Raw genomic sequence first — 26,576 nt, forward strand, 5'->3', positions numbered from 1 at the left:
GGGGCATCCTAGATCACCAAAATGCCTCAAAAATAAGAAACTCAGGGGGTGGGGCCATGCAACTTGCATCTTAACAAGCCTTTTAGGTCATTCTGAAGTACTGTAACTTGTGAATCACTACCTTGGTTTATACCCATCATTAATTTTCACCTAAATTACTGACGTTGTTTCCTACTCTCTCTTACCTTTCCATCCTACCCCACAAATTATCTACATAGTAACCAGAAAAAAGATGTAAGATAAAAATCTGATGGTGTTATTTCATTTCTCATTCATTCATCAAATATTTATTGAGAGTTCTGGTCCTTGCCAGTACAACAGTGAACACAAAGGACAAAGATTTGTATTCTTATAGCACTTACATTGAGTGTGTTCCCCCACCCCCAGCTCCTCAATGACTTCCTAGTGTTTAGGGATTAGTCAGACTCCTTTGTATGGTGGCACAGCACTGAATGGTCCAAGCTTCCCCTGAGGATTCGGTTCTTATCTTGCATCCTACAATGCAACCACACCAGGCTAATTGGTTTCCTATCCTCTCCTTGGGAGGGCCCCCCCCCCAACCCTGTTCTGCTGCTTTTGGGAAAGTCTACATGAATTTTAAGTCAAGAATCATGTGTGACCAAAATTCATTCAGGAAGAAACAGATGATCTGAATTGGCCTATGTCGATTAAAGAAATAGAATCAATAATTAATAACCTTTCAAAACAGAAAGCACCAAGCCTTGATGAGTTTGCTGATGAATTCTACCAAACACTTAAGGAATAAATTAGACCAAATATCTACAATTGCTTTCAAAAGATGAAAGCAAATGAAATACTTCTCAACTCATTCTTTGAGGTCAGCATTACCTTATACCAAAACCAGGTAAAGACATTACAAGAGAAGAAAACTACAAGCCAGTATGTCCTGTGAACATAGATGCAAAAGTCCTCAACAAAATATTAGCAAATTAAGTCCCAAAAGAAAAAATACACAGAAGTGTATGTATATCAAAAGCAAGATAAAAAAGTAAATGATAAACTAAAAATGTTTTTAACAAATATGACGGTCATAAAATTATACTTACTGAATAATGAGATTTTACTTAATAATAGGAATATCAATAAAAGCCAATAGGAGAATGACAAAGGATCTTGAGGGCTATAAAGGCAAAGGTACCTTTAAGCTCATCACCCCCCTCTCCACAAACATTGCTTCTGTCCATGCCCTGCCTTGGCCATGCTCATAATAGTGCAGAGTTCTGTGGTTAAATTGTTGCACAGAGGCATAAAAGCACCAGAGATTTTTCATGGCAATTAAATTCTAAAGCTTTTAAACAGAATCCCTTAAAAAGTATAAATGACCCATGGAATAAAATTAATAACTGACTTAATGTAAATGATGAGGACCTTTGAGAGCCAAAACAATCTTGTCAATATAAAAAAACATAGTTGGAGGACTCACACTTTCAATATTAAAACTAACTACTGAGCTACAGTGATCGAGACAGCGTAGGACTAACAGTAGGTCACACATAGAGATAATGGGATGGAACTGAACGTCCAGAAATAAACCCATACATTTGGGTTGAATTACTGTTTAACAAAGTCACCATACAATTCATGGGGAAAACAGTTATTTCACTGAAAGGTACAGGAACAGCAGGGGGGAAAAATAAAATTTGACCCCCACCTTATACCATATACAAAAATTAACTAAAAGTGGATAAAAGACCTAATATGACCTTAAATTACAATTCACTTAGAAAAAAAAATGTATCTTTGTGACTTTGGATATGGTACCAAAAGCATGACCATCATCACCACCAACAACAAAAAAGAATAAAAAGACTGTACTTTATCAGAATACAAACACAATTGTGCTTCAAGAAAGTAAGAAGACAGCCACAAGATGGGAGAGCATATTTACAATTGCATATCTCATAAAGGTCTAGTATCCAGAATAAAAAAAAAAATCTCACATTGAACAAAAAAGAAATACAATTTAAAAATGAGCAGAGTCTTTGAAGAAATGATCCTTTAAAGAACATATGCAAATGGCCAATAATAATAATTGTCAATAATGAAAAGATGCTTGATCATTAGTCATTAGGGAAATAAAAAAAATAAAAAAAACAATGGGATATCACTTCTCACATACTAGGATAACCAGAGTAAAAAGTCAGACCAACAGGTTTTGGAAAGGATGTGGAGAAACTGCAAAGCTCACACATAGCTGGTGGAAATGGAAAATGACATGGTCACTTTGGAAATAGTTTGGCATTTCTTAAAAAGGTAAACATAGAGTCACTACAGGACCCAGCAATTTCACTTGTAGGCATATATCCAAGAGATTGCACAAGAGCTTGTATACCAACGTTCAAAGCAGCATTACTCATAATAAGATCAACTCAGATGTCTATCAACTGATGAATGCATAAACAAAATGTGGTATAACTATAGAGCAGAGTATTATTGATCTATAAGAAGAAAGGAAGTATTCATTTATGCTATAACATGGTTAACCTTAAAAACATTATGCCATGTGAAAGAAGTCCAATAAAAAACCTATATATTGTATGATTTTACTTATATGAAATGCCTGGAAAAGACAGATCCTCAGAGACAGAAAGTAGATTAGTGGCTGCCAGCGTCTGGCAGTAGGGAAGAGGAAGTCACTACGGATGGTTTCCATCACTCTGTGAGGTGATGCAGATGTTCCGGAAGTAAGCAGTTCTGATAACTGCACATCTTATGAATATATGAGAAGCCAGTTAATTGTGCCCTCCAAAAATTTAATTGTAGATTGAATTTTATCTGAATGCAAAATTATTAAACAAAGAAAAATCTAAATGATGAATAAATGTAAAACACAGGCAATGTCAAAGAAATTAAAGAAATGTAAATCAGAACAAAAGGTCATTTTTCCGTTGCCTTGATGAATTTTATCAAAAATAGGAATACTCAGTGGCAAGAGTCCTTATTGCTGTAAGAACTGTAAATTGATCAGTCTTTTCTGGAAAATAATTTGGTTGAAATGCTGACTCTATTTAACTTAGCCACTCCAATTCTAGGAATCTGAATTTCCATATTTGGCAGATGTTATGAAAAGGGGGCTTTTATCATTTATTATGAACTTCCTTTTCCCGCTGAGGAAAAAAGAAAGAATGTCACTGTAACCTTGGACCCTATTTGGACTCTATGTAATGGTTCTCAGCATTTCTTATTTTCTTATGTCTACAACTAGATTCCACCATATTGCTCTCATCTAGATGACTCTAACAGTGTTCGTATCTGCTGAGCTCCCCGGCTCCTTACCCTACAATTCAACCGGTCTGACCACCATCTTAATGGTCCTCGGCCCCTTCTTACGTTATCATCACAACTTCCTAACCTATGTTCTCCCTAAGAAAAGGGAGGAGAGGAGCATGGGGGGCACTATAAACTGCTTTGCTTTGTAAGGGCATTTTTTACAACCAGAATGCTTGCATTTGAATTCGAGCTTTGCTACTTGCCATCTGTGTGATCTGAATCTCAGTTCCCTTATCACATAGAGTTGTAAGAACTATAAAATTAATACATGGAAAGTGTTCAGAGCAGCACGTGCAGATAGCAAACACTGAGTTTGTGGTGGTAGTATTAGTATTACCATCATCATCATCGCCTCCAAGAGATAGTTAGCAGAGATAACAGAATGTGTATGAAACTGTTTTGTAATATACTACTGTCATCTTGTATTTTAGTGACAGGTATCTCCATCACCCCCGCAGATTATGAAGAACACAGACTACCACTTATTTTAATGACCCACCTTGCCCATAGCAAATGCTCAAAAATTTGTATTTTAATTAAATGTTACTTTGAAAATCAAATTACTGTTGACTTTTAGCTATGTTTAGAATAAAGTCTATTATTACATCAAGACCGCCCCCAGTTTTATGTAATGCAGAGGTCCACTCACATCTTCTGCTTTGCCCATGGTCTGCAAAGTGAAGTCCATAATAAGCAACCCATTGCAGCAAGGGGGGGGTAGAAATTCTCTCACAATTTAGTTTTTGTCTCTTTGTGGTACATTTTTAATCCTTTTTAATGTATATGAAAAAACTATTCAAATGCTATATGTAAATAAATGTTCAATATGTATTGGAAGTACAGGTTCAAAAACTTTTTCTAAAGAGCTGTACTGTCTAAAAGTCTGGGGATCAATGTGTTACTCCAAACGCAGTCTCTCTCCTAGCGCCATGCTGACGTTTTCCTACAACACACTTTATATCTGGCTCACAACTCATCTGTTTGTTTGAAACCACAGGGTGACAAGGAGTAGATAGCCACTCCTTGTCAAGCTGCAACTTGAATTCTTCACCTCAAGACCTAACCATCACCAAAGGTAAGCTTCTTAAAGGAAGTGCCTCTACCTGGTTCATCACTGCCTCATCCCCAATCCTCCACCACCCCAATACACCGAAGGCTTTGGAGTCTGGCACATAACATTTTCTGGTAAATGTTTGCTGAGTGAATAAACTAACATTGAGATTGCTTTCAGGAAGCAGGAGAGGGTGCTAGTTACCAAGAGAGGTTCAGATCCTCCTAACACTTACAAACTGGGCACCCCGAGCCTCAGTCTTCCTCTAAGACAGGGGTCCCCAAACTATGGCCCGCGGGCCACATGCGGCCCCCACCTCTTTCATTGGTGGTCAGTGAGAGGAGCATAGTTCCCATTGAAATACTGGTCAGTTTGTTGATTTAAATTTACTTGTTCTTTATTTTAAATATTGTATTTGTTCCTGTTTTGTTTTTTTACTTTAAAATAAGATATGTGCAGTGTGCATAGGGATTTGTTCATAGTTGTTTTTTTTATAGTCCGGCCCTCCAACGGTCTGAGGGACAGTGAACTGGCCCTCTGTGTAAAAAGTTTGGGGACCCCTGCTCTAAGAAATGAACGTAGAAGAGTACCTCATCTGCCTGAAAGGGACATCGAAAGTGGTTAAATTAGTTGTCACCTGGAATATACAAGCTCTTCAAAGCATCGTTATCATTATGGCTTCCCTGAGATTTAAACACAGTAATGTCTGAAAAGCATCCTGTACACCTTGAGTGAGTGACTTCAATCTTCTCCACCAGTCATGATGATGTGAATACTTCTTCGTGACTTTCTCTCCTTCACTCAAATGCATCACCTCCTATTTACAGCTTTCCTGAGATTATCATGGCACTAGTTACTTGGATTGGTTAGTAGTTCACATATAAATACTTTTCCATGTTTTGTGAATTCATCTCCTTAAGACCAGGAGCCATGCTCTGTTTTAATAGTACCACTGTTGCTGCTGTGCATTTCCATGAGATTAGCTCCTCTGTATTTCCAGAAAGAGTGCTGAGTGCTGTGAATCTGGTGAGTCAACTTCTTTTTCGAGTTGCCAATGCATCTTTATATGATGTTTTTGCAGTTTCACACGAGTGTTGCAGAAGTAGCCGAATCCTTGCCCAGATCATAAAATTAACTTTAAAAAACTTTATCTTGACTCAGAAAGATTACTGTAGTAGCATCAGTTAGTGCAGAAAATGTCAAAAAATCATAAGATACAAACAAAAAAGGGTGTAGTCACTCTGGAAGGCCATTTGGCAGTTTTAGTCAAAGCTCAACGTGGTCTTCAGATATAATCCAGTAGTCTCTCTCTTAGGTATTTATTCAAATGAGTTGAAAATTCACTTTGTATATCCACACAAAACCCTGCACAAGAATGTTTGCAGAGGCTTTATTCATAAGTGCCAAAAATTGGGAGCCACCAAGACATGTCCCTCTGTCAGTGACTGGAAAACAAACTGAGGAGCATCCACTCAATGCAATTTTATTCAGCAACAAGAAGAGATGAAGTACCAAGCCACAGTAAGTCACAGGGTGGGGGGAGCTCGACTACGCGTTACTAAGTGAAAGAATGCAGTCTAAAAGCGCTACATACTGCATGACTCCAACTCATGACATTCCAGAAAGGCACAACTACAGAGACCACAAACCAATCCGTGGTTGCCATGAGTTCAAGAGAAAGGCAGGAGGGTTGAGTGAGTGGAGCACAGGGGATTTTTTTTTTTTTTTTTCATTTTCCTGAAGCTGGAAACAGGGAGAGACAGTCAAGACAGACTCCCGCATGCGCCCGACCGGGATCCACCCGGCACGCCCACTAGGGGCGACGCTCTGCCCACCAGGGGGCGATGCTCTGCCCATCCTGGGCGTCGCCATGTTGCGACCAGAACCACTCTAGCGCCTGAGGCAGAGGCCAAAGAGCCATCCTCAGCGCCCGGGCCATCTTTGCTCCAATGGAGCCTTGGCTGCGGGAGGGGAAGAGAGAGACAGAGAGGAAAGCGCGGCGGAGGGGTAGAGAAGCAAATGGGCGCTTCTCCTGTGTGCCCTGGCCAGGAATCGAACCCAGGTCCTCCGCATGCTAGGCCGACGCTCTACCGCTGAGCCAACTGGCCAGGGCCACACAGGGGATTTTTAAGGGCAGTGAAACCATTCTGTATGACACTGTAGTGGTGGACACATGACATTATGCATTTGTCAAAACCCTAAGAACATACAACATAAAGAGTGAAACCTAAGATCACCCATGGACTTTAAGTAATAACAATGCAGCAAGATTGGTTCCTCAATTGTAACAAATGTATCACACCAATGCAAGATATTAACAATAGAGGAAACTTCCCAGGGGTGTGTGGGTAGCTGGGAATTCTTTACTTTCTGCTCAACTTTTCTGTAAATCAATAACTGCTCTAAAAATAAAATCTATTATAAAAAATTGTCCAGAGTAAATATAAAACTTAACTCAGAGCAAATTATATATACATATGTATAAAAATACATATACAATATATATGCATGCACACATATTCAGCTAAAATAAAATAACTACTTATCTCTTCATGATAATTTTTTAATGTTATATTCTGCTATTATCCCCTCTCCTGGTATAATGCTTCTTCTACAGAGACTAGGTGTTGATGGGAGGTGAGGAACTACAGATAGGTTTTTTGAATGATGCTTACAAGAAATTTGATAATGAAGGGCAGTAGGGATGAGATGGATAGCTGTGGAAGTTTGAAGGTCTAGAAAAGAATTATTTTAAAAATACATAATGATGCCAGCTATGAAAATATATAGTTAGTAGCTCACTGAATTTTATTCTTTAGTTATTTCACTTTCAAGATTTATACATGGATCTTGAATATAAAACTGCATAGTGACAGTATCTATCAAATTTTCCCAGTGGGTTAAAATGTGAGAAAAACAAAAGAAGCACATACCAACTTATTGAAGTTGACCATTATAATATGCTGATACTCTTCACCACTTTTACCTTCAATCTCACAATCAGATGATGCTACTGGCAACAGAACAAGGATCAGGGGAGGAATTCCAAAGATATACCTAAAAGAAACTAAAGTCAACAGTAAGTAAGAATAAGCTAAATGTTATAAGTCATATCATCTAATTTGATTGTGGTGTTTTAATGGGCCTGACCACATATTTCTGATCATGGAGAATGTGCATCTTGGGTTTTGGATAGGATGGGAAGAACTGTAAAATTCAACATAGAGTAACAACTAAAGTAAGACACAACTTTAGTGTATTTGTTTCTTTCACTTTTTAATGGAGAATTTACTCTTTTGGAAAGTGCAGAACAGGGGTGAATATGCCATCAGAGTCCCTTTGCTTCTGAGAAGCACTGTAGGGTATAATTACAGATTATCCAGTTTTGACTTACACTGAACATCCCCAGAAGAAAAGGCAGCTGTGACACAGGTTTGGGAAGAGCAGATGATAAAAGAAAAATTCTGTAGCACATAACTTGAAATGAGTTTTCAGGAAAATACAATAAAGTAATTAAACACTAGAATGAAAATGAGGCATTTTTACCATTATACATAAATGTTACTTTAGAGGATCACCTTTTATGTTCAATAAAGGAGGTTATTTTATTTTCTATATAGAACATTAGCTGTTGTTTCCTCTTCACCCCAACATTTAGTAATTAGTGCTGCCAAATTCACATCAGCCTGTTTGCTCATTAAAAGGTATTTTATCACTGCTTTTGAATGATGGCTTGGTGAAAAATTCAGTCTTGTGTGTGTGTGTGTGTGTATGTATGACAACTAGTTTCAAATTCTAGACATAATTTGACTTGTCAGCAAAGACTATCTTTTGTTGCCATCAATGTTAAATAAGTTAGTCCCAGATAGACTAGGACAATGCAGCTCACAGACTTTTGTAGAGTGAAGGTGGCTTTTGTCTTGGTATGAGGATGGGTTGTTGACTGATTGGGTGACAGACATATTTAAAGCTTCACTTCCCTGATTTGTAAAATGAAAACTTTAGACTAAATGATCCTTCCATGTCCCTTCCAATTCTCAAGCTCTTTCATTCTCACAATCCTTATGGCCACCTAAATGCAGTAACTTTTTAGATTTGAAATCACCTCATGAATAAGGCTGAAGACACACCCAAGGCTTGGGCCCATATCTCAGAGGTTCCCAGCTCTCTCCTTAAAGACCTGAACTGTGGTCTGTAATTGAAGTCTTTTCTCCACACCAGTTAGGACGTAACATTAGTAGTGACTAGTCTGAGCTTGTTTTTAACACTGTCACAAATGGGGAAAAGGATTCTTGTTTTGTTTCAGACTGTAGGTAGACACCCACACTTCCCCCAACCCTGACCTTTTCATTAGGTCACAGAAAAGATAAACCATAAGGAATAATGCAAGGCAAGCTTGGGCTTGTGGCATTCTCTTTAGATCTCCTGAAGGGATTGAAACTGGAGAATTTGTTTTCAGTAGGGAATTTGGTTAAACCAAAATGATGGCTATCAAAAAATCTTGTTGGTTTTTAATTTAAGCCAAATAATACATTCAATCCTCAGCTACTTAAGTTATGGGGTCAAAGTGAACATAAATACATTAGTGTCTATAATCCATTAAATGCAATCTTTCACCAGCTTTTAAGACCAATAACTGTTAATTGACTGTATATTATAAATATTGCATAGATCTATTTTCACTGGGAATTTAAAAAAAATAGTCAAAAGACATTCAAGGTAGAATGAAAGACATCTGAATGTACAAGACTTGGCTTTAATATGATCAGTTGGCACGAGCAAATGGTGACTAAAGAAAATGTTAACGAAGAGTAGAAAACAACCAAATGTATAAAAACCAGGTTTCTAAGGTTACAAAAATGAATTCAATGATGCTTAGGTAAATAAATCTAATAATAGTCACAAAAATATTCAGATTAGACTATAAACATCTGCAAATCCCATGATAAATACTTAAAGACATTTCTAAAACCATCCTATAACATTGCATATAATATTTCATAACCATTTCCCAAGGAAATGCTACCAGTTACTAATGTTTCTGCAATGGAGAATCCGGAGCCCAGGGAAACCTTCTTCCCATATGTAATGTGTCTAGTAAGAGGCAAGGTTCAAGTCCAGCTTTGTCAGGTTGAGGAGTCTAGAAACTCAGCTTTTAGCCACCAAGCTACTCTGCTTTCTCAAACTGTGACTGCGTGGTGCACTCAAGGAGGGTGGAGGGTACACACGAACTCACCTTCCTCCACAGACACTTCACGAAGGCACTTCCTGGCCAAGCTCTGAAACACCGCATCCTACACTCTGATCTCAGGAGAAAAAGACACTCCTTATTTGCTGTTATTACACTAGGGTGTGTGTCAGAGGTGAAACCAGAGGTGGGGGTCATCTCCCATGTGAATAAGACGTGTGTTTAGTCCTTTGCCATTTCTCTCTAAGATATTTAGACATTGGTCTGGTGCTGTGTGTAATTCTCGGTTATCCTCTTTAGGTTTTCTAAACTCTTTCAGCTTCCTGTTTTTTACAACTATGGATATTTCCATTTTTTGATCCTCCATTATGATTGAATTCTCTAGATGAGATAGCACAACTCAGGACCACATATTAGGTCCTCAATAACTTCAACTCCCGAAAGAAGTAGCAAAATAAATAAATAAAGTAAAAGTAAGAACCTTATCCTTAAGTTTTTAGCAAAATCTATTGAAACTCAGTGCAGATAACCACTTATTAAAACCATTATTCGAAGTTTAGATTTCTAACACGATTAATACAGACACAGTTCAGGAAATAAAGGCTCCTTGTTCATAACCACACCCTAGCTTCCCTTTCTGGTTTTCGCCTTCCGCGTCGGGTCAGAGGTGATGCAAGGATAAGACAGAACCAGGAGCGATCTAGAAAGGCGTCACCGCACGAGCCCCGGGGGTATGCCTAACTTCTACTTCCCCCTCCCCAGTCAACTTCTGAAGGACGCCCATTATAAATCCTCTTCCACACTCGCCTTCTGGATTCTAACCCCGCCCCTTTCTCGTGTTACTGAACTAGTGACTCTGGGCTATGTAAATTCTTGATCCTTTGATACCTGCGAGGAGGTAAAGGTCTCTTCTGATCCCCCGCGGAGTCGGGAACGCGCACAGACCAGGTATCAAAGGGACCAACGACCTGTTCCCCGCTCCCGCCCCCTCGCCCACCCGGCTCCTCGTGCTCGGGGAAGTGTCCACTGTGAAACATTCCAGTTTCTCTCAGCGCGTCCTCCCCCCTCGCACTGCTTTGCCCCATTTCTTCTTCCAGTAAACTTTTGGGGGCTTTACGTTGGCCACATGACTGCCAGCGAAACCCCGCTCGACCCTCTCTAACCTTGTCCATCCGAAGTCCGTGTTCCGCACAAAGACAATAGACTCGTTCTGAGCAAGGGTCTGGAATTTAGACGTGTGCCGATGTGATCCCGCCACCATCGAGGAACCTCCAAATAGGAAGAAACAGGAACCCGAACCCGGCCTCTCCCGGTGCCAGCCCGAGGACCCGGTTCCCGGCATAAGGCACAAGGTTCAGTCCCGTTCGGAAACTCCCAGCCTCGCCGAGGGAGGAAAACGGGGTTTTCCAGAGACCTGTCCCCTCAGGGTTTAAAAGCGCCTCCCGTGGGAGCCGCGCTTTCACTTCTCCCGGGAGCCGGGAGCGGCAGGACCCAGGTGCTGCCCGACGCCGTGAGTAGCAATCCGGCGCGACCCGGCGCGGGCTGGGTGGCTCCGCGAGGGGGGACCGAGGTCAGCGTGGCTGGGGACGGCGGACAGAGCCCCCGACTCCCTCCTAGACCCATGTGCCGGCTGCCCCCGCGGAGCGGCGCCGAGGCTGCGGCGCCCGGTACCCGGACGGAAAGCGGGCGTCGGGAACGGCTTCTCGCAGCTTGCCAGGCTCAGCTGCCCCAGGTGCCAGTGGCTTTGGGCCAGGGGACTCCGGCGCTGCTGCCGGCTGCCTGTGGGAGAGCCAGTGCTCCGGGCAGGTCCAAAGAGCAAGGCCACACTGTTCCCGGGCGCGCTTGGGCGGGGGCCCGGGAAGCACGCCCCGGAGCCCACCGCGTGCCGGGCGCGCAAACCTGTGCGCCGATAGCGGAGCGCTTACCATGGAACATGGTCTGCTGGAGGCGGGCGTGGTCATGATGACCGCAGCTGCAGCAGGAGCGGACTTTCACGGCCCATGGTCACTGCCAGGACCCGGGTGTGCGCCGGGGTGCCGGGAGTCGCGCCACGCGGCCGCCTCTGCTGCTGGCTCCTCTGGCCCACGCCGCGCCCGCTGCTTCATCCATCCCGGGGCGGGGGCGCGGGGGGGGGGGGGGCGGCACACGCCACGGCCCAGTTCTGCGCTCTGCCTTTCCTAGAACTTCCGTAGGATCCGCCACCCTGTACTTTCAGTTTCTACTTCGCGCTGGGTTCGCAGGTTCGAGCTTCGGGTTCATCACCCGGCGCCTCCAGTGGCCCCCCTCCCCCGTGCACCTGCGTCCTCCCCCGGCGCTGCCCGGACCTGGGCCAGGATCAGAGGAGGGCGCCGCAGGAGGACCGAGCGGACCTTCCAGCGGTTCGAGGAGAGACACTTTCCCGATGACCTCGAACCGCCCCGGTTAGCTAGGCCACTGGGCCTGGAAAGATCTGTTGTCAATGTGTCTAGGAACGCAGCGAAAGCGTCGAGCTACAGCGGGGCTGTTACGAGCGGACGGAAGGGGCGTCGCAGCTCTTGCCGGAGGTGTGGTGGGTGATGCCAAATCATCTTGTAAAAAAAGGGGGGGGAGGGGAGTAGGAAGGATTGATAGGGTCACGCCCTCAGCCCCTGCAACCCCTCTCATCAGTCGTTTTCCGCTCTCTTTAAACTTGCACCTGCCCAGGTGAGACTTCAGGGAAAAATAAAACTGTGGGTCTACCTGCGCTGGTAAGTGGTGTCAGATGGACGTGGAAATCAAAGCCCAAATTGGGTGGAGGAAGTGAAGTCTGACGAGGATAGTTAAATAACTGACTCGCACATTTGTCTGAGTTGACCAAGAAATCACAACTATCCATTTTGACTGTGGGTTGACTAGGAGTTCATTTTTTTTCTCCAGGCCTGAATTATTTAGGTATGTTCCGTTTAAGTTTGGTTTCTGATATTCCGCAGAAACCCCGCTTAAATGAAGGTGGGTAGTATCAAGTAATGGCAGTGCTCGTAGTAACAGCTATGACGTATCTACCGTTTTCTCTGTGCTGGTATTGTGCTGAGCACTTTTGCACATCCCATGCAACATTTTCAATGAGGTAGACAGTTTTCTTATCTGCATTTCTCAGCTGTGGGAACTGAGACTTCCTTAAGTAACTTGGCAGAATTCACTTAACTAGTCGGTACCGGAAGAGCTTGTACACAAACCCGCCCCATTCTGGCTTTGGAGTCCATGCGTGGAAGCCTGTGTTAGAAGTCCTTACAAATGATGTAGAAATTGATGCCAGCAGGAGGCCAGGTCAGGTGTCATGTGAGTGTGTCTCTGCTGGATAGTGAGGACCTCCGGAAATGTCTCTGGAGGTGGTGAGTTCTATTATAATTGAGATTGAAGAGGAGTTTGCAGGGGGTAGGAACAGCACAGCAGATTCTGTTAGGGTGGGAAGGAAGAGGAAGAGCGGGAAGGGAGGAAGAGAATAACAATGAATTAGAGAATGAGACGGGGTTGCTCACGCCTGAAGCTGATCACCAACTCCTTCTCTGGTCTCCGGTCCCACATCCAGTCCACAGGCAAGTCCTCAGTTCTCTCTGACAATAAACCCCAGTCTGTCTGTGTGCTCTGGTCATGACCTCTGGGCAAACCGTTAACGCCCTGTAGTAATGGGTGGCCAGCTTTCCTTCCTGCCCATCACTACTTCTCCTCATGGCGGCAGGATATCTGATGTACACTTGCCACTCCCTGGGACCATGCTTTGGGCATGTCCCTTTGTCCCAGGTCTAAGACCCTGGTGACCGAGACTCTGCTGCCCCCTCCATCCGCCTATGGTTCCAGCCACACTGGTCTGATCTCTCCCCAGCCCAGCCAAGCTTCTTTCTACTAAGAAGAGCATCTGGCACCATTCAGAAGTTCACACAGCACTGCTAAGGAACAGAATGAGCACCCTTGCAACTGAGTGAGAAGGTGTGCACAGGAACATGTGGGAAAGAGAAGGGATATGAGTGCGGAGGGAAACAGGACTGACGGGAGAGGAATGAATGAGAGCAGAGGGAAGGGGAGGGCAAAGCCCATGTGACTGGAACCTGGAGTGGAGGTGAGCAGTGGAGACACAGGAGGAGGCTGCAGGGACTTTAAAAGGGAAATCTCTACCTAAACAGACTTACATTGGTTATTTATTTACTAAAAACTCCTGATGGCATCACTGAGGTATAGAAATTGCACATGGCCTGCACATTTCTTTCTTTTCTCTTTTTCTCTCTTTTTTTATTTTTTTTACTTTTCAGGGACAGATAAAAAAGCATCTGTCAATAACTTCCTCAAGAGGAAATCTGCCTTTCTTTTTTATGCAATCACCATAAAACCTGGCACCCGGCCTGACCTGTGGTGACGCAGTGGATAAAGTGTCGACCTGGAAACGCTGAGGTCGCTGGTTCAAAACCCTGGGCTTGCCCAGTCAAGGCACATATGGGAGTTGATGCTTCCTGCTCCTCCCTCCCCCTTCTCTCTCTCTCTCTCTCTCTCTCTCTCCTCTCTAAAAATTAAAAACAACAACAACAACAACAAAAAACAAAAACCTGGTACCTGGAGGGCTTGTGCCTAAGTGAACTTTGGGGAAACATGAGGGGAAATTATCCAGAGCCCCAACCAGGATGGAAATTCCTCACTCTGACCCCAAATGTGAAGAAGCAACTTCAAGAAGTACTCAAAAAGGGTTGGGAATTTGTGTCATTGTATGAAAGTGGGCGCACGCTCTCGCCACGTCGAGTTATATTTCTTTCTATCAGAGAATTAATACCATTTGCAAAATAAAATTCCAAAATAAAGTCTTAAATTAATGGCTGATATTTTGGTAAACTGAACACTATTTTTCCTAAGGCAGATGGACAAGAATAAAATGTCTCGTGAATTTTTATAAGCTGATGTTTGTGATTAGAGAAATGGCGTGGTTACTATTACGTTTACTCATGACTTCAGTGAATTGTGCAGAAAAGTCAACATGGAAACAGAACATAAAGTTTATGAATCATAAGAGGAAAGAAAATATTCTCCAAATGATTAATCCAATGCACTAGAAAAAATTGAAATAAGACTATCTGAAAAGCCAACCTAAAGAGAGAATTGTTAAAGGCTAATCAATGTCTTTTTTAATGTTCCACAGTCTTTAATCAAAATAGTCAATTAATGATAACCAGAAAATATTTTCTTAATGAATTATCTGAATGATTTTGCCCAACTCTAATTATTCTTAATAGTTTGAGATCTGAATGCTAGCTGTTCTGCTACAGATACTTTCTGAAGTTCCTATGACAATTTTTCAGGCATTATATTCAACATATTGCGAACACACACACACACATATACACAAATTAGACATTTTTATGGGCATGTGTAATGTGTAATCGCATGAAGTCCTGTGCTTAGAAAAGCTCCTTGCTTAATTTAAAGCTGTGCTGTCATTGTCTTGAAATTCTTAATTAGTTTTGGACAAAGGCACTCTCATTTTCGCTTTGCTCGGGACCCCACAAATTCTGTAACTGCTCGTGGACACAGCACACTCAGCTACACATTGTGGATATCAGAGAGAGTCTGATGGGAAGCTCAGATGTTAAATGATGTGTAATTTCAGAGAGAAAAAAGAATATTATGAAAAGGAAAGGACGAGATGTATTTCAAACCTGGAATTTTAAGCCATCTAGATAGACTCTTTGAAAACATTAGGTAAACTAGTGTCCAGAGAAGTTTCCTTTACCCATCCAGTGGAAAAATAGCTATAATGAATACTCTGTCATTTAAATCAGATTTGTTTGTTTTCCAGGCCTGACTATAAAGATGAATTTTAAATCTCATCAAAATAACTACTGGGCATCTATTTACAATAGTCATGTTTTTTTCTCACTGCAGTTCTAAATAAACCAAAAATTTACCATACTGCTAAATTCAAGTTACTAATATTTAACTTAGAATTTTGCAACTACATTTACAAATGGTATGTGTTTGTTCTTCATATTATATTTAACTGAGCTAAGGCTGTTTTTGTCAGATTTTTTTTAGCTTCATAAAGGGATTTGGGAATTCTCCTGGGTTTTTTTTTTAGAAACTAGTTCTTTAATCATTATATATACTATTTGTTTCTGGATGGTTGGCTAGCGTTCAACAATAATGCATGCCTAATGTAATAGGATGCAACCCAGGGATAAGATGAGACTGCCAGTTTGAGCATTGTAACAGTGAAAATAAAATAAAAATTTGAAGGCTGGCTCAAAAGGGCTACATCAAAATATCAGAAACCCTGCTAGAAATGTCTATGTCAGCGTATTGATTACAACTTGAGCCATGGAAATGAATGCAATTACCTGAGCTGCAACTTAGAAGAGGGAAGAGACAGGGAGCTAATGCGGGGAGGAACCTTGAGACAGGAACCCTAAAAGTAGATGGAGGAAATGGTGCCCAACGACGAAGTGGGCAGCTAAGTGGGAGAGCCAGATGTGGATGTCCCAGAAAGCAAAGCAGGATAGAATTTCAAATTAGATTATGCAGTCACTATTTCCAAAATGCCACAAAAATATTGAACAAGATATAAACTGAAAAGCGTGTCCACTGGCTCTGGCAGAGGAGAAATAGTCTGTGTTCCTCATGCCAACAGTTTGAGGAGAGCAATGCAGGTAGATGCAATGTTCCCGTTTGTGGGATGTTAGTGAAGAAGCAAATCAAGTGGGAGACAGCTGTTAAAAGATGTCTGGTAAAGATAAAAGGACCTAGGTAATGGTTTGAAAGGCACACGCAGGATAATGGGAGTTTCCATTGTCATGTAGGAGAGCTTATTTACATATTCGCTGATAAAATTTTGCTCTTCTGAAGAAGTAGGGAAGAATGGAAACAAAAAACCCAAGATATCTAATTTATTTTTTTCTTATGCTTCCTGCATTTCTCTCTCCTCTTTCATTTCAGTCCTTGAATTCTGTAATTCTAAGTGATCTGAACCCATTATAAATCCGGTGCCTAATTTTATGTTCTTTATTGCAATATTGCCTAAGACACTCTCTTGTCTACTTCTGGACTGAGTATTGGCTAGTGGAAGAGAAATATACTGCTTACAAAAATTAGGGGATATTTCAAAATGAATATGAAGCAATAAAAAAAGGAATTTGATTTTTTTTTATTAAACAAGAAGAACATTAGGGAAGCAAACAAGTCAAAGAAAGTTGTTTGATTATGCAAACGAGATGCAAAACCAACTTTTATTTCATTGGTGAAAATGCACTGTACAAAAGGCTGAAAGTACGGGAGCACAGTCCCTGACCCCCTAGTTTTTGTCAGCAAATTGCCCTCAAAGGGAGCAACTGTTGCTTATGTAGTTTACGTCATTCTATCAATCCTTTTGTACATTAATAGATATGTTATTGGCAATCAGACTTATTGTAACAGTGAAAATAAAATTTTTTTTAAAGGCTGGCTCAAAAGGGCCAAATCAAAATATCAGGAACCCTGCTAGAAGTGTCTATGTCAGTGTATTGATTATAGCTTGAGCCATGGAAATGAATGCAATTACCTGAGCTAAATTACCTGAGCTACCTATATACTAAATTTTGGAGTGATTATGCTTTACACAACCTTTATAGATGCCAAATTAGACACAAGTATGCCTATGACAGTTTTCTTCATACAAAGTATTTGAAAAAACTTGAAAAATATTGTCCTTTATTGCCTTAAAGTCTCTGGAATGATTCCCTGAATAACATCCATTTACATTGTGATGATGTGATGTTGTTCTTATGAGCTTTTGGGCAATAGTGGCAGTGTCTTATTTAACTTAGAATTCTCTGAAGTCAACAGAGTCCCATTCAAGATATAGATTCTACCCAAGTGTGACTTGTGGAAAAGGCAGAAATCAGAATGCACAGGTCTTGACTTGTTTCTACAGAGAACTGGTTCTTGGGGCAAACTTGTTATAACATCCAAGAATGTTACAGTACCAACTACTGACTGACCTGGATATGCCTAAGGTTCTGGTAAGTGGGTCAAAATTCTCATACCTAGTAGATATGGAGCTTTTCTAATATGGAGGGCTATATGACCTATTAAAATCTTTTTATGATTCTATTAGATAACTAACCCAATCTGCCTCTCCTACAGGCTAGCCAGGTTTTCCCTACATGTTGACATTGCCTTGGAGTGTGATTGGATTCTCAGAACATCCATTAACTTGTCCATGACATGGAATGATTAGGTGTATTGTCACAGCAATTAAGTCAATAAACAGTAATCTAAAATGATTTTTTACTTCCCTGAGCTCTTAGGGTGTCAGTTACTGCTCTGTGGCAATCCTGTGTCCATTCATTGGCATTCTGCAAGCCTGGATCTACCATTACCATGCTTGCCTAAAATGCTATATAGCAGGCGGCAGTGACAAATATGCTTCAATGAGAAGAGCACAAAAATGGAAGTTTTCAAGAGACTGGAACACAGGGATACCAACTTTGGTGTACCTGTGATTTCTTCAAACAATAGAATAAAGTGACACATGCTTTTGGAGTGACATGCCCTTTAAAATTGGTGTGAGATGCTTTGATTTCCTTGTTTCTTTGACTATGTGGGCAATTCTCCCTAATGTTTAACTAACAAGTTTTCTAATCCTGTCTTCTTCATTAGGGTTTTTTTTCTTTCCTGATCAAAACTTTTTTTATGATCAGTCCTAGGCAGCGATTTTCAACCTTGTTCATCTCGTGACACACGTAAACTAATGTCTAAAAATACAGCACACAAAAATATAGACCTTCTTTTGCTGATTTTACCAAAAGAAAATAGGTATGATTTTGATTTACTCATACCAGATAGCTATTGCTATGTTGGTTGTTGTCACTTTTTTATTTGACAGTCTAAGGGAAAAGATGTCACTGCCCCTAACTAAATAGTCAGGTATTGAGTGTTTTAAAAATTCTTGTGACACACTGTTTGAAAACCACTGGTCCTGCGTAAGATGTTGTTTTTACCAGTGAAGTATAATGTTTCTATTTCTTGTTATTTCTGTCCTTTCAAAGTGAGATTCTGTGTTATTTTCATTCTTGAGACCACTGAACTTTTATTCAGATTTTTAAAGTTAGGCTCCTTTGATTCTAATTTCAAAATAATCCATTTTACAATTTTCTTATTTTAAAATAAACTAAAATTGCAGCTTACTAAATACAAATATGTCCCTATGTAAGTGTAAAGCTTATTTTTAAGCTTTTTCAGTGTATATATTTTAACATTAAATACATGGTATAAGCCTGGTCAGTTGACTCAGTGGACCTGGCATGTGGAAGTCCTAGGTTCAATTTCTGATTGGGGCACACAGAAGAAGTGACCATTTGCTTCTCCTCCCCTCTTTCTTCCCCTTCTTTCTTTCTCTCGCTTCCTTTCCCACAGCCATGGCTTAATCCATTCCAGCGTGTTGGCCCTGGGTGCTAAGGATGGCTCCATGGAGCCTCTGCCTCAGGTGCTAAAAATAGCTCAGTTGTGAGCATGGGTCCCAGATGGGCAGAGCATTGGCCCCCAGACAGGGTTTGCTGGGTGGATCCTGATCAGAGGGCATACGAGAGTGTGTCTCTCTATGAGTCTATCTATCTCCCCTCCTCTCACTTAAAAAACAGACAAACAAACAAACAAAAAATCATGGTATAAGTGGTATACAATGAGACCACCCTCCCCTCCCCAAAAGGCCAAGACAAAAACAAATATTGTGTATAATGGTGCATTGATCATTTAAGAATGATTCTCTGAGGCAAGAGGGGTTTTTTCAGACACTTTTGAGTAAGATCCAGATTTCAATAAGGGACTTAAAAGTAAATCCCAAAACAATCAAACAAAACTGCGAAATGGAGGACTTTCAGGAGCTACAAGTACCACTGTCAACAGGCAAGAAAGATTAGAGGCCCAAAGCAAGCTCAGGAGCCGGAATCTAGAAAGGTGCTGGGAGAACAGGAATAGGTCAAACTCTTACTTTCTTGTTGTCGTTATTGTTACAGTTGCTTTGTGTTCATCTTGACTGAGAATGCTATCATCCTTATGACTTTAGTTTTTTTCTAGGTCTTGTGATGCCCTTAATAAAGATTTGTTTTGTTGAGCTGAATTTAACTTAATACAATTTCTTCTCTCTCTCTCTCTCTCTTTTAACCACTGGCTGAATCCTTATTAAATATTAAACTGTAAAAGGAAATAAATTAAGCCCCGTGGCAAACCTGTTTTTACAAGTAGACTTCTCTGGCAGTTCCCACTGGTACTTTATTGTACTGTGGAGGTGCAGCCTGTTCTATACACCATTTCAGTAAATAAAATTAACTGGCCCTTTGCTTTTCCATGATTGTTCAGTAACAGCCCAGTGTGTGTTTCTGAAATGTACTGCTGACAAAGCAATGGGTTTTTCTTCTCCTTGAAAAAGCACTGACAAAATTTTACGTTGCTGTTTTTCCTCTTGATGCCTTTTATATCACTAAAAATAAAAGCCAAAGAGCAAGGACACATTGGGGTGACCAGCTCACCCTTTCATTGCCCTGTAAGACATTCCAGACAGCTTTTATCTGCTCACTACTGTTTGTGCACTCTGTACACGGTAGAAGTATATAAAGGGAAACTCATAAGGATTGCTTCTGTCATCCTGAAGTTCATTAGCTGGGTTTATCTTTCTTCCACACATAAATAGGATCAAGTCTCTCCCAATCCTAAATAACCCTTCTTTTAATTCCGCTTATAGTTATCAAGTGACACTAAGTACCCACCCACTGTTCTAGGTGCTTGGGATATGTATACTAGTGTACAAAGCAGACACAAATAATCTCTGTTTGTCGAGTCTACATGCCAGTGAAGGAGATAGGCAATAAACAATAAAAAATTAAACATGGGAAAATGGACAATTAGGTTAGGGGATCTGTGTGTGCAGGGTGAAGTAATGGGGTGAAAAAGAGTGTTGTGATTTGGAACAGGATTCAGTGTGAAGAAGGCCTCTGAACCAGACTGACACCAGGTGACTGAGTGAGTCACATGGCTGTCTTTAAGAAAGCATCGCTAGAGACAGGAAAGCCAGTGCCAAAACTCTGTGGCAGAGAATGCCTGCCTGGAGCCCAGAAGGACTGCTGTTCATTTCTCTCCTTTCCCGTTGCATTCTCACGGGCCTGACTCATTCTAAGTAGTACATACTTCCAGCAGCATCCACACCTAGCCACTCCCCGCCCTGTGGCACCCTGGCTTCTGTCTCCCACATCCTGGGTCACCAGTGAACTAGTTAGAGATGCTTGCCTTTTCCAAATCATAAAAACAGATCATGTATGGTATAAACATCTAGTAAATGGAGAAAAGCAAAACTTTAAAAATTGAAACTCCATCTAACCATTGCACTTGTGAAGGTTGATAAGCTGTGAATATATATTTTTAGCCAAAATGAGATCACAATATATGTGTTGTTTTGCAGCATGCTTTGTTAGCTGTTTGGCTCTACCTTTATATTTCAGTAAGTTCTTACTTGTAACCAGATATGCAAATTTTCAAAATTGATCCCAAAAAGTCCATCACAAATCCAAAAGTCACTTAAAACCAATCTTTTCTGTTTATGGTTATTTTACCAATTTAATACATGATAAGTTCCATTATTTCCAATGCTATTTTTTTTTACATCTAGCTACACAGGCAAGCTCACTGCAGACATGCTGTCTGGAAACCTCTACCCCTTTCCTCATGTACCCTTTTCCCCTTCCCCCAATAGGAAAATGTTTTCCCCATATAAAAACATAGAAACCTTTTGTGATTTTTGAAATAGCTGCATTATATACAAATGGCCTATATTTTTCCCCACCAGTTCTCTCTTGCTGGCCGCTCGGTGTGATGCAGTCGTGTAACGACACTTCTGGTCCATTTCACCACTCAGTGTGCTTGGCATCCCAGGAGCAATGGACACTTTTACTTCTTAAAATTTCCCTCCTACTTGTCCACTAATGTCATTCTCCTAACTCTTCTCTGGCAGATTTGAAGCCTTTCCTTCTCGTGTTCTGGATGCTCTTCCTCTGCCTGTCTATTGTGACATCCCCATGCCACACCCCGTTCCTGAGTCACCTCATCTGCTAGGATGACTTTAACCACAGCTTCATGCTCACGACTCACATTTTATATTTCCTGCCTCGTCCTCCATGGCCTTAAACTCCAGCCCTGTTAATGCAACAAGCTCTGGTGCGTCCTGATCTAAATTTCTTAAGGATATCTCAAACTCAACGTATACAAACCCATACTTTTCACCTTTTCTTCTCAACCTATATCCTTCCAGAAGAAGTACTTTAATTGTACATTTTATCCCCCCAAGCAGGAAACCTAGGAATGATAAAATTAATCACTAAATTCTATTCGATACCATTGACTCGATACTAACCATTCTCTTCACGCCATTCTTATTGCCTGTCTGTGTCCTCTCTCTCTCCTCAATTACACAATCTCCCTAAAAGATGTTTTTGAAAACACTGGTTATGTCCCTGTCTGTTTTTCAATGACTTCCTATTTCCTAGGGCAGTGTCCATATACCCTGTGCATGAAATACAAGTTTTCCCTGATTAAGCCCCACCTTCCTACCATCCAGTCACTTAGACTCTGGACTCAGCATCTTGAACCTCAAATCATTCAGACCTTCAGGCTCTCCTACCTCTATACATGATTTCTTTTTCAGCCTGGAGTGCCTCTGTCCACTCTGTCCTTCAGGGTAAGCTTGAGTTTTATTTCCTGAGGGATGCCACTTGTATGGACTGGATTCTTTCTTTATCCAGTGCTTCTCAGCTACATTGTAATTACTATAATGATTTTTTTCCCAACAGTGTGAAATCCTTAAAGGCATAGATTTGTCTTTGTTTGTGGAATCTTTGAGCCCAGCATTGAGGCTGGCTTGCCTTAGGTGTTTGAGTAAATTTGTTGAATGAATGGATGGTTAACTCTGCTGTTGCATGCGTTACACTACTACATTACCATAGTTTCCTGAGGACAGACACCAGTCTCGATTCTGGTTCTAGTCTCAGTGTTTGTCACACCCCCTGGATATCACAAGCAGCCAGTAAGCATACAACCAGTGACATCTTAGAGGTAGGTGCATGTAGTCATACTGGTATATTTACTCATCAGCTGATAACAAGGATTTGGATTAATTAGAATATCTCAAGCTTTGGAAATTCTAGATATAGACAGACTCTGCCTTTTAGAAATATTTAATTTAGTTATAGATTTGAACAACAAATCCACTATTCTGATTTCATCATGTATATCTGGCATCAAAAGTGATATCTAGAATATTTGGCTATGTTAAAAATATAATATGAGGAGCACACCTGTGAGGACAATTCAGTGTCCTCTAATGTCGTAAAATTTGGATAGAAAAACACTGTAAAAATGAAACAGGACTTTCTTTTTAAAAATTGCCTTCCGATGGATTTAATACCAACCAAATACATGTATTTGTGTGTGTTCTGCAGCTAAGAAATAGATATTAAAAAAATAGCAGAGTGAAGGAGAAGAGAATTTGAGTTTAATATAAAATAGCTTCATATGTCAAACATCTCTTATTTAAATAGTTCCATTTACATATATTCTATTAGATTGAAAATATAATTTTAGTTGTAAGATCTACTTTAGTTACTTTATCCTCCTATTCCTTCCAAAACAGACAACTATCATATTTAAAGTTGGTGACACTATCTCCAGGAATTACTCCAAAATCAGTTGTTTTTATTTGTACCATATGATTTATGGGAATTATTTTGTTATAGAATATTTAGGATGACTAACAGTAGTTTCTAGGCAGCATTGTAAATAGAAGTAGGTAAGTATATGTCTTGGCAGATGGAAGGTGATATTTCATAAACTGGATCCATCAAATGTGTTTTACAAACCAGTGTAGGTGTTGGTTTTGAAGTTTATTTTGTGTTTTAGAACTGTGAATTTAAAAAATGTTTTATCTGAATTGGATGAGCAATAATTTGAAAACCTGCATGCTACATTCATTGATGAAAAGATACTTGTATCAATTTGTCATTAATTTGGTTAAACTTTCTATTTTTCTATACATATTGAATGCTTTCAAAGTATGAAATGCCTCTTATATTTTATTTTATTTTTGTAATGCTGATAGGGTAAGGGCAATCACAAGAAAAAACTGTTGTCTAAAATTTATGGTTTATGTTAAAACAGACACTGAACAAGATGAGTATCTGTATAATGTTATATATCTTAATTACTGATTCAGTAATTAACACTCTGGAGATTTTATTTCCCAGTGTTTATTTTTTCCCTTCAAAGTTACTTACCTTATTTTACACACCTGTTTTATATTCATGCTATCATTCTTCAAAATGTATTTTAGAAACCCCTCATAGAGTAGTTTCAGGGGATCCTAGTATATTATTTTAAAGGTTTTTGTGTTTTGATCATGGGTTTGATTTTTAAAAACAGTGAAAAAACAATTCACACACAAAAGAATGATAAAATTTTTTTAAAATTAATTATTTATTAATTTTGGCAAGGTCACATATTTAAAACGCTGTAGGACAGGGGTCCCCAAACTACGGCCCACAGGCCGCATGCAGCCCCCTGAGGCCATTTATCCGGCCCCCGCCGCACTTCCGGAAGGGGCACCTCTTTCATTGGTGGTCAGTGAGAGGAGCATAGTTCCCATTGAAATACAGGTCAGTTTGTTGATTTAAATTTACTTGTTCTTTATTTTAAATATTGTATTTGTTCCCGTTTTGTTTTTTTACTTTAAAATAAGATATGTGCAGTGTGCATAGGGATTTGTTCATAGTTTTTTTTATAGTCCGGCCCTCCAACGGTCTGAGGGACAGTGAACTGGCCCCCTGTGTAAAAAGTTTGAGGACCCCTGCTGTAGGAGCTGGGTCGGTAACATTGGGTGAGTGCAGACAGCCCGTGGGCCACAGGGATTGAGCAGAGAGGAGGCCTGCGTGCAGGAACACAGATGCAGGCTTCGCAAGGCTGGCTCCTCTGATCCTGCTAGCGAGGCTGAAAATGCATGTATTTTACTAGAGCCTTCCAATTTTTGAAAGCTGGCTCAGTTCTTTTGCACTTTTGGTTTGCAGTCTCTTCTTTACAATGATATCTCTTTATAGTACATATCCTCTACATAAGGTCTTCTAAAAGTTTTCATGTATTCAGCTTTCTTTTAATAAATTCAAGTTTTCCTCTCTAATTTATCAAGAGCATTATGATGAAGAGTGAGAGCAGAGAAGACATATGTCACATGGTCTTATCCCAGTGAGGCTTCCCCATATAAAGCAGTAATCCCTCCACCTCTTCCCCATATACTTTTCTCCATATCATTTATCAGCATTTGACAGATTGTGTGTTTACTGGTGTGTCTGCTGCCTTTTTCTTTCTGCTGTACCATGAGCTCCACAAAGATACCTTTTATCCACTTTGTTCCTAAAACACTTACTGGCAAATATTAGTCCCTTAATAAGTACCCATGGAATGAATGAATATTCTACAAGAAATTGAATACACGAGGGAAATAACTAAGGAATCAAAGGCATTTAACCTTGGCAAGAGCAGACGTAATCAGGAATATAGCCAAGTGTGTGATGCTTCTCCGCTCTGCGATCAGTGATGACCTTTTGGTCACTGGAAGGCAGCCTTGGTGACACTATTTCTGCCACAGAAAGCAGCAAATGATACAAATGTTGTATGATTTACAGCGCACCACCAGACTCAAGAATTGTGAGACTGATTTAGCAATAGAAAGCATTTATAAACACTGAAAGCCATCCCACATTGAAATGGCCTAACACACAGGCAGAATTTAGGTCTGTGTTTAAAGGTTTACTTATGCAGAATACACACTGTAAAGTTACTCAGGCATGTATAGTCAGTCTCTGGGTCACAGGACATGTTGCTTTTTGGGAAATAATCTGCCCATTTTCCTATGACTCTCAAAACTTTTCTTACTGTCATTAATTTTTTTAAGGTTTTGCCTGGTGTGTCTAGATGTGGGTTTCTTTTTATCCTGCTTTAGATTCATAAACTCCTTGACTCAGTGATTTGGTATCTTCTGTCAGTTCTAGAAAATTTCAGCTATTACTTCTTCAAAGATCTCTTCTGCCACATTCTGTCTTCTATTTTTGAGACGTTACATTTTTTTTATTGTACCCTCAAAATCTCTGAGCTTTTTTTTTTTTAATAGTTTTCATCACTTTGTCTTTCAGTGCTCCACACTATTTAGTTTCTTCTGGTCTTTCTTCCAGTTTACTAATTTTTTAAAAATTTTTTCTGAAGTGAGAAGCGGGGAGACAGAGAGACAGACTCCTGCATGCACCTGTATCCACCTGGCAAGCCCACTAGGGGGCAATACTCTGCCCATCTGGGGCATTGCTCTGTTGCAACTGGAGCCATTCTAGCGCCTAAGGTGGAGGCCACAGAGCCATCCCCAGCACCCAGGCCAACTTTGCTCCAATGGAGCCTTGGCTGTGGGAGGGGAAGAGAGAAAGAGAGAGAGAAAAGATGGGTGCTTCTCCTGTGTGCTCTGGCCGGGAATTGAACCTTGGACTTCCACATGCCGGGCTGATGCTCTACCACTGAACCAGCTGGCCATGGCTACTAATTCTTTCTTTAATGATGTCTAATCAAGTGATAAATCCCTTAGAAAGATTTTCAACAGTTATTATGTTCTTGATTTTTAACTTGGTTCTTTTTTTTAATGTGTTACATCACTTTGATAATTTGTGGTGCCCTGAAAAAATATTTAAGCTTGAGCTTTTACTCTTTATTGAATAAAGAAGCCTGTGTGTTTTATAGTCTTCTTATACTTTCACTTATTTATAATAAGGTAGTATATCAGGTAGTTATAAGTTTTTAGCTCCTGTTGTTTCTACTTGTTCTTCTTACACATGGTGTCTTCTTTGTGTGCCTGGTTATAGTCACATCATATTGTGTGCTAGACATTGTTTTAGAAACCTCATTTGTAAGAATATTTGGAACTCTAAAATGGTAGACACCCCCTTCCAGAAAGGACTTTTGTTTGCTTTTGCCAGATAACTTAAGGCTGTTCCAGTCTGG

At 40.5% G+C, this 26,576-nt stretch overlaps 1 protein-coding gene and 1 long non-coding RNA gene across 5 annotated transcripts in view; one reads left to right on the forward strand and one right to left on the reverse strand.

Moving 5' to 3' along the window:
- Window positions 1-12,053, reverse strand: part of IL7 (interleukin 7) — a 41,800-nt gene extending 29,747 nt beyond the window's left edge. For 3 of the 4 annotated variants that reach the window (XR_010730243.1, XM_066266365.1, XM_066266362.1), the window contains exons 1-2: window positions 10,694-10,872; window positions 7,276-7,399 (exon numbers count right to left, since the gene is read on the reverse strand). Coding sequence is in view for 3 of the 4 variants with exons in the window: in XM_066266365.1 (XP_066122462.1) it covers window positions 7,276-7,399; window positions 10,694-10,872 (303 nt within the window). In the remaining variant the exon portion in view is untranslated. Of the gene's footprint in view, window positions 1-7,275; window positions 7,410-10,693; window positions 10,873-11,455 lie in introns of those variants that run through there. The other variant, XM_066266363.1, reaches the window with a different exon arrangement.
- LOC136329709 (uncharacterized) overlaps window positions 10,998-26,576 on the forward strand; it is a 79,444-nt gene continuing 63,865 nt past the window's right edge. The window contains exon 1 of the long non-coding RNA XR_010730244.1: window positions 10,998-11,040. This is a non-coding gene — a long non-coding RNA (uncharacterized lncRNA). The remainder of the gene's footprint in view (window positions 11,041-26,576) is intronic.

The sequence above is a fragment of the Saccopteryx bilineata genome, chromosome 3 (assembly GCF_036850765.1).
Source record: "Saccopteryx bilineata isolate mSacBil1 chromosome 3, mSacBil1_pri_phased_curated, whole genome shotgun sequence".
Taxonomy (NCBI): Eukaryota; Metazoa; Chordata; class Mammalia; order Chiroptera; family Emballonuridae; genus Saccopteryx; species Saccopteryx bilineata.